Source organism: Notechis scutatus, chromosome 2, assembly GCF_049901735.1.
Source record: "Notechis scutatus isolate UNSWTSFEM ecotype Mainland chromosome 2, rNotScu1.2, whole genome shotgun sequence".
NCBI classification, from domain to species: domain Eukaryota; kingdom Metazoa; phylum Chordata; class Lepidosauria; order Squamata; family Elapidae; genus Notechis; species Notechis scutatus.
In genome coordinates, this window is record NC_142010.1 from 21,932,933 (window position 1) to 21,941,956 (window position 9,024).

The following is a 9,024-nucleotide window of genomic DNA, read 5'->3' on the forward strand; positions in this document are numbered from 1 at the left end:
AATTCTGACAGATTGATCCTTTTCCCCTAACCTTGCTATCATTTTTATTGCTGTTCCCTTTTGAAGGTGATAATGGGCAGGACCATAAAGAGTCAAGGGAATCATTCCAGGGGTTAAGACATGGAGACGTAATGGAGAAGCCTGAAATTCAAATGGAATTCCAAAGGCAGGAGAGACATCAGTCAAATAATTGGAATGAGGGAAGCTCATCTTCCATTGAGGCTCAGATGCAGTTTCTTGAGCAACCAAGGAAAATGAAGAAAACATATATTGGGAAAGGTATAAGACTGTCCAAAGACACAATCAATGTAAATGGACACTATCTGACCCAAGCCAAAGGGCAAGAGTGTATATACAAAGACAGTGGAAAAGAATCCAATTGGACTTTCACACTTTCTCAAGAAAATGGGTCTCTTCCATCACATAAAGGTATTCACCTGGGAGAGAAGCCGAATAAATTCCTTGAGCATGGAAAAAGCTTTGGTGAAAACAAGATTCATAAAAGGATCCACACAGAGGAAAAGCCATATAAATGCATGGAGTGTGGAAAGGGCTTCAGCAAACCCAGTAGTCTTACTTCCCATAAAAGGATCCACACAGGGGAGAAGCCATATAAATGCATGGAGTGTGGAAAGGGCTTCAGCAAACCTAGTATCCTTACTTCCCATAAAAGGATCCACACAGGGGAGAAACCATATAAATGCATTGACTGTGGAAAGGACTTCAGTTGCAACAGTAATCTTATTTCCCATAAAAGGATCCACACGGGGGAGAAGCCATTTAAATGCTTGGAGTGCGGAAAAAGCTTCAGTTGTAATAGTAGTCTGACATCCCATAAAAGGATCCACACAGGGGAGAAACCATATAAATGCACAGAGTGTGGAAGGTCTTTTAGACATAGCCATCAACTTACTCTCCACAAAAGGATCCACACGGGGGAGAGGCCTTACAATTGCATGGAATGTGGAAAGTCTTTTACTCAAAGCAGTCACCTTGCTTCCCATACATGGATCCATAGATGGGAGAAGCCATATAAATGCATGGAGTGTGGAAAGGGCTTCAGCAAATCCAGCAGTCTTACTTCCCATAAAAGGATCCACACGGGGGAGAAACCATATAAATGTATGGAATGTGGAAAAGGCTTCAGTGAAATTGGTAATCTTACATCCCATAAAAGGATCCATACAGGGGAGAAGCCATTTAAATGCATTGAGTGCGGAATGGGCTTCCGTTGCAACAGTAATCTTACTTCCCATAAAAGGATCCACACAGGGGAGAAGCCATATAAATCTATGGAGTGTGGAAAGTCTTTTAATCACAGCCATCACCTTACTCTCCATAAAAGGATCCACACAATGGGAAAGCCAATATAAATGAGAGAGTTTTAGGAGGAGAAATGACCTAATTTTCCATACAGAGATAACCTTGGAAAGTTACATTTATGAATTTTCATATTTACAGAGACTGAGCTCGCAAAGCAATTTTTTTCTTAGCTCGATCCTCCCTATTGTCTGACTGAGGAATGTGAATTTTCTAATGAAAATAAAAACAATGGGCAAGTGCCATTTGAATTATGACCTGGATTATTGACGGTATCTATATTTAAGTAAGGTTCATTTTCTTTTCAAAAGTGAGATTCCTACTCCCCACTTGTTTGTTCTTCCCACTTAATCACACTCAAGAGGATTTAAATTCCCCTCCTTTTGTCATTCATTAAAAGATACTCAATTAGACTACTTTTCTCTGTCCTCAGAAAAGTTGGAAATGGTGCAGCAGATATATTCTAGGCTCTTTAAAATATGTGTGTACAATCCAAAGCCTATTCAAGTTCCATCAAAGTTTAGAGCGAGGTAGAATTTGAAATTGAGTTGTCCCAGTGACAAGTAAGAGGTTTTTTACTTTGAATTTTTCATGATTCTCCCTCCCTCTCTTTTGTCCCAAGTTAGGGATATTCACTAAAATAACAAAGTGATGCCCAAGTGTTGACATTGCAAATGATCCTGCAACAATGATGATAATTACAAATGGATGGGTCCAAAAGAAGTAAGGTGGAATTAATAAAAGCTATTTCAGAAAACTACTTCTGGTCTTCCTAAAAAGAAATGAGAAGGGGAGCCTTCTCTGTGATGTGAAGAATTCCAAAAAAGACTCAAATTTGCATCCACGTTATAGAACTGTGACCTGTGGAGAAGAATGGAGCCTTATTTAGTGAAAGGCCTCATAAGCTGAGGGAATTGTCACATGCATATCAATGTACAGTGTGTGATAAGAGCTGAAAGGATGAAGGATTCCTCTCTCACTAAAGGACCTAGAATGATGAGAAGCCCCCCAAATGCATGTGCAAAATCTTTTTTCAAGGATTACGGCCATATTTTACTCTTCCAAAGTGTAAGACACCACTGGATTTCTTAAGTAGGCTGTTTTTCTTTTACTTCTCCTGTTGGAATATTTTGTTTATTTTCATTGGTGGTTCTGATTTTATAATGCCTTGTGATAAAATAAAGACATTCATTGTGGGCAGTGGAGCAGACATTGTTTATGTACAGGTTTCCTGAAAAAAAAAAATCCTTTTGTCCCACCTCAATTATTCTTTCAATCCTTGTAATACAAAAATAAAATTCCTGTGTGCCCAGCCAGTGAAGAAGAAAAAGCTCCATTATTAATGAATCTCAATCTCACAAGATTACATCTACATCTATGTGGTGAGAAGCATGCAGTGGGGTACCCCAAGATTCTGCCTTAGATACTGTACTGCTCAAAATCTTAGTTAACCATTTAGATGAGGACGGGAACTTATCAAGTTTTGGGATAACACAAAGGTAGAGGGAACAGAGGGAGGAAAGTAAGGTTTTAAACTTAGGCAAGAATATACAGTATATATATTAGCCTCTCACATTTGTGAAGCTGAACAGAGTATGATTCTAAAATCTGGCTTGCATACTTAGAAATCCGGCATGAGGTGGCCCATGCTGGGAGCTTCTGCTCAAGAAGAGTTTGAACTGAATTAGGTATATAGATGTTAAGAGGTGCCCCCAAAGTTATTTTGTATGTCTCTTGGATGAGGATGGCTGTGGCTGCAACAGATCGGAGACAGGCTGGCCATCTTCTAGCTGCTGGATCCAGTACTTTAGATAGGTAAGCCACAGGAACTCTTTCAGGACCCAGTCTTTGCAATAAAACAACCAAGGGCGCATCCCTTCATTTCAGAGACAAAAAGTTCAAAGCCTTTCATTTGGTCAGGCAAAGCCAAAGCAGAAGCACGAGCTAATGCATCTTTCAAGTCCTGCCATGCTTTCTGATGTTCCCCTGTCCAATCCCAGGCCATGTTCTTTTGGGTCAATTAATAAAGGGGTTTAGCAATAACAGAATACCTCAGAATCCACAACTGTGCATAGCCAGAGATGCCCAAAAAGGTTTGCAGCTGTTTAACATTAGTTGGCACAGGCAGGGCTGAGATGGCTTACAGGTGGCTCTCATGGAGTAAACGGCAGCCTTTGCATAGAACAAAACCCAGGTACTGTACTTCCTGAGTGGCCCATTGGACTTTCTTTCTAGATACTGTATAGCCCTTTTCAGCCAAGTGATTGAGGAGGGTGATTGAAGTACTTTCAACATCCTTCTGGTCTTTCCCCGCTATCAATAAATCATCCACATATTGCAAAAGGGAAGTTTGTTGGGTGTCAAAGTCTTTAAGATCCTGGGCAAGTGCTGCAGCAAAAGCTGTTGGACTGTTATGATAGCCCTGGGGCAGGCAAGTCCAAGTTAGCTGGCACTTGGAACCATCTAAAAGATCTTCCCACTCAAAAGTGAAATATGATTGACACTCTTTAGCCAGGGGGATACAGAAGAAGATATCTTTTAAATCTGTGACCGTATACCAACTCTGGTCACTAGAAAGTATAGTCAGCAAAGTATAAATACCTGTACCTGTCAACAGTGGTGTCCCCCAAGGCAGTGTTTTAGGACCAACTCTCTTCATACTCTACATAAATGACCTCTGTGATCATATTAAGAGCAACTGCGTTCTCTTCGCTGATGATGTAAAGCTATTCAACACCACAGACAATGCTACTACCCTCCAAAAAGACCTTGACTATGTATCAGAATGATCAATCAAATGGCAACTTCAAATCTCAACAAATAAATACTCTGCCTTACATATTGGCAAAAAAAAATCAGAAAATAAAATACAAGCTAAATAGTCAAGACCTTGTTGAGGATCCAAACTCTGTCAAGGACCTTGGAGTACTCATCTCTAATGATCTAAGTGCCACTGTAACTACATAGCCAAAAAGGCATTAAGAGTTGTTAATCTAATCCTACGTAACTTCTTCTCTGGTAATCATCATACTACTAACTAGAGCATACAAAACATTTGCTAGACCTATACTTGAATACAGCTCATCAGTCTGGAACCCATATCATGTATCTGATATTAACAAAATTTAAAAAGTCCAGAAATATTTCACAAGAAGAGTTATCCGCTCCTCTACTCATTGCAGAATACCTTATGTCACCAGACTTGAAACTCTAGACCTAGAAAACTTAGAACTACACCGCCTCCGGTCCAATCTAAATATAGTATATAAAATCATACATTGCAATGTCCTACCTGCAAATGAATACTTCAGCTTCAATCATAACAATACAAGAGCACACAAATAGATACAAACTCAAGGTTAACCGCACCAAACTTGACTGCAGAAAATACGTCTTCAGCAACAGAGTGATCAATGTTTGGAATGCTCTACCTGACTGTGGTTTCTTTCCCAAACCCCAAAATCTTTAACCTTAGACTGTCTACTATTGACCTCACCTTCTTCCTAAGAGGCCTGTAGGGGGCATGCATAAGCGCACCAATTGTGCCTACCGTCCCTGTCCTATTGTTTCTTTTTATTTTTCTTATAAGTATCTTGTGTATTCAAAACTATGTTTATTCTTATACCTGTATCTTGTAAGCGATTGACAAATCAAATAAATAAATAAAAAATAAATAAGGACTAGCCACGATGGGGTGGAGTGGGTGGAGCCTAATGTTTGTCTGCCTCAGGTCGTGGACCAAACTGGCTAGAGGGGCTTCTTTATTGCCTTCTTCCTCTGGAAGGCAGGCAGTGAGAAATGCAAAGCGACTCCAGAGATGGAGAAAATGCGGCTTCTATCTTTTTTAGGGCATGAGAAAGGATTAGATCAGGGGTGTCCAACCTTGGCAACTTTAAGACTTGTGGACTTCAACTCCCAGAGTTCCTCAGCCAGCTTTGCTTTGCTGGCTGAGGAACTCTGGGAGTTGAAGTCCACAAGTCTTAAAGTTGCCAAGGTTGGACACCCCTGGATTAGATAGTCTCTTTCAACTGCATTTGTAAAGGGTCTGAAGACAGAAGCTTGTTTTTTCCCTTGAGACATGGGGGATTTCTGGCCCTTCCCAGCAATTTTTCCCTCTTGTTTTGCAAAACAGTCTTTGAGATAGCAGAGAGACAGGGGTTGGTGACTTCAGTTGCTCAGAAAGAGAGGGAGAGATAAAATCTTTCATAGGAATTCAGATATAACAATACTCTTTACTGAGGGGGTCCGGATTAGCTTTCCTTTACTGAGGGAGTCCGGGTTAGCACTATTCCTATACTTTTCCAGGAATCCAGATAAAACATCATTCTTTTACTGTTCTGTTCTTTATAATTACTGCCTGAATGTATAAAGAAAGACAGATTAAACTCCACAAAGGCATCCATACAAAGCTTCTTTATTGGTTCATCAGGCATCCTCATATATAACTCACGGTTACATTGAGATTCATCACAATGTCCAAATCTTTGTATTCATAGTGTAAAAGAATGGTGATCTTTCATCCCTTAACGAAGGAGCAAGGGGGTGAGACACCAGCACGATGCTGGGGTCCAGGCAAGAGTGAAGGACCTCCCCCAACCTAACCAAGGGTCAATTCAGTGACCAATCAGAATTACAGATGTGACCACATGACATGGACCACATTTCCCAGGATGCATTAACTACATTTACCATGAGGCATTCCCTTAAGGGGACAGCTCCCAATTCCTAAGTAACTATCCCAATTCCCAATTAACCATAACTATATGGACAGCACAGCAAATGCACAGTTTCCACCGTTTGCATAATCACCTTCCATGCACACAAGAATTTGCCAGGTGAGTCCCTCTGTAGAGAACAGAACATGTGCGATTCACCATTTGGCCACTGGAGGGCGAACGTCAGAAGTGATTTACCATAGGAGAATGGGAAGGAAGTGACCTCACTGAATCTGACGCATTGCTCCTCGTCTCTATTTAACCCTTTGAGCTCCGCAGGAGGTTTAAATGGGTGCCGGAAAGTCTTGAAGGGAGGAGAACTAGAGGTGGGCAGGGTAAGTGGCGGGAGGGAGTGGGCGTGTGTCTCCGCGTGCAAAGGGGAGGGGGCAGAGGGTGCTCGTGCTAGAGAAGGAAGGGAGAGAAGCCAAGTCCCCATGCAGGTTCAATCTCTGGAGTCCTGGGGTTGGGAGAGCCCGGATCCCATGTTCCCCTGCTGCCCCTCTCCACGCAAGTGGCAGGCAGAGGGAAGCGGTGCTCAGGGCGAGCGCGTTGCTCCGGGAACAAATCCCCAGAGAGGAGGAAGGGTCCTGGGGGAATCCTTCATCCCCTCATAGCCTGGAGAAAGCTCCGAGGTGGGAGATGGGGAGACCTTGGAGGGCATTTCTGGAGCAGGAAAGAAGAACATGGTTGCAAGGGAGGAACTGCAGGAGATTGTGCCCGCCTGCTCCTTCTGTGCTGGAGGACGCTAAAATAGGGTTGGATCCTCAGCAGTTCAATTTCTCTTAGGAGGGTGAGTGAACCAGGACCTCACCAACCCGTGTCTCATGTGAACAGTTGCTTTGCCTCTTTGTGTTTGGGGTATGTTTTGGGAATCTGCCTGTATGGAATTGTGTGATTTGACTCTTAAAAAGGAAACCCTGAAGAAAGGGAACATCCAAACCAGGTCACTTATGGGCATTTCTTTCTTTTAAGTGAGCTTTTATGTTTTGTTCACCTGTTGAAGTTTGTGTAACCCCCTTGCAGGTAAATGCAGGTTTAGCTTTCTGAGAAAAAAGCAACTGAAAATGATCCAAAATCCAAACATTTATTCAGTGTTCCGAGTCCATGATGGAGACCAATCCCAAAGTTTGTACCAAACACACTTTCATGCACAGGGATTAAGCGCTCAATGTTACTGTAATGGAGCTCAGAAAAACACACCTTTCCATTAGAATGATATGTTTTAATTGGGGATTAAATCCACCACTTTCTAATTAATCTCAGATACAGAAATTGGAAGCCATTTGTAACTCCCTCTGCTGGAGGCAAAAAAATGGACAGAGAGCTGCTGAAAGAGGTGAGTGACCTGCAGCTACAGGAATGGTACTATGAATAGAAAGGTGTTTGGGAATCCACAAGATTCCCTGGATCCATTTGGAGTTCCACTATGGGACAGAAAAAAAAAATGAAAAGCCAATCTTTAGCAAGTGAGGAAATTTCAAAAGTCCCTTCTGGCGTCCAGCTTGGGAGCTGTGGGGAGATCTGGGCAAGAACTGGGCAGAAGATCCTGGAGGAGAAATCCACCCTTTTAGAAGTTCAGCCCTGGAACTTCAGGAGCTTCCAGTACAAGGAGAATGAAGGTCCCCGAGGACTTTGCAGTCAACTTCATTCCTTTTGTAGTCAATGGTTGAGACCAGAAAAGCACACAAAAGTGCAGATGCTGGACCTGGTTGTTTTGGAGCAGTTCCTGGCACTTCTGCCTCTGCAGATGGAGAGCTGGGTGTGGGAGTGTGGAGCAGAGACCAGCTCCCAGGCGGTGGCCCTGGTGGAAGGCTTCCTCCTGAGCCAGGCGGAGGAGGGGAAGGAGCAGGTTGAGTTGCAGGTGAGAGACCTTCATTTGGGAGCTCAGGACTGGTTAAATATAATAGTCTAAAACTAAGTTCTTTGGCATTCATTATATGTGGAGACACTCTGATAATTCTTGCAAGACATTGTTTTGTTATTTGTGATAGTCGTTCTTTTCCACTTTCATCGTTGATGGATTCTGGAGCTTCAAAGCGGTGTTCACAGAAGAAACTTGATGTGTATTGTCCATTCATTCTTCTTGTTTCCTGCCTACTTTTTCCAGTCCTTCATGGTGGAGATCAGAGATCCTGAGGGAAGGAGGCATCCATCAAGTTCATCTCAGGAAATGTTTTTCAGGAGGTTCTCTCAGGATGATCCAAATCAAGACACAACCAGAGGTAATACAAGGCTCTCCGATTCTGCAGAGAGATCTCAGCAGTCTTATCTATTGTATGTCTTCTCTTCTATAGAACACCACCTCCGACATTATGAATTATGCATTTTAAATTCTGTCTCCTACACAGGGAAGAATAGAAGGAAGTTCACCGTTCCTGATGGTGGAACTGAAACAAAGATTGAAACTCCAATTCAAGTAAGAGGAAATTAATTTATTATATTTGGATGCTCCCTTTCCTTCAGAAAGTCATATAGACAGTCTCCTTCCATTTTTCCTTCTTGTTTGGGTTGGCTTATTTTTGTGTTCCTGAGGAAGGTTCAAAGTTGAAGTAGGTTCTTTTTAGGAAATCTTTTTTAAAGACATGACTTTAAATAACTGCTAATTGTTTCCAATTTTTATTATTATAATTGTACTTATGCTAATTATTCACTTTTCAAATATTCCTTCTGAATGCTCATTTTTTGGTAACTCTGAGATTTGTGAAAGGATGCTGAAAACTGTCTAAGTATTCACACTGGCAATTACCTTTTTTTTTTTAAAAAGCTTTTTCATCAAGGCACTTTTAGCTTCCAAATAAATTCTAATAGCTTGTTTTATGCCTGAATTTGGAGGCCAAACAGTCCAGTTTTGCAAAAGCTAAAAAATCTATTGCTTCAATTAAAGGCTTTTGGTTCTGCCTGTTTTCTGCCTGTAAACCTTGGAATCGTAGCAAGCATAGCCATTTACCTTAGTTACATAAAGTTGCTTTGGGCATTTATAAACAATAGA

The 9,024-nt window shown here is 41.7% G+C and overlaps 2 protein-coding genes across 2 annotated transcripts in view; both read left to right on the top strand.

The window, feature by feature from the left end:
* Positions 1–9,024, top strand: part of LOC113429262 (uncharacterized) — a 77,485-nt gene that overhangs the window by 40,270 nt on the left and 28,191 nt on the right. Inside the window, exon 6 of the mRNA XM_087953735.1 lies at positions 67–1,345. Coding sequence (XP_087809861.1) covers positions 67–1,345 — 1,279 coding nt within the window. The remainder of the gene's footprint in view (positions 1–66; positions 1,346–9,024) is intronic.
* LOC113431249 (zinc finger protein 449-like) overlaps positions 6,379–9,024 on the top strand; it is a 6,284-nt gene continuing 3,638 nt past the window's right edge. The window contains exons 1-2 of the mRNA XM_087953720.1: positions 6,379–7,896; positions 8,143–8,219. Coding sequence (XP_087809846.1) covers positions 7,462–7,896; positions 8,143–8,219 — 512 coding nt within the window. The 5' untranslated portion in view covers positions 6,379–7,461. The remainder of the gene's footprint in view (positions 7,897–8,142; positions 8,220–9,024) is intronic.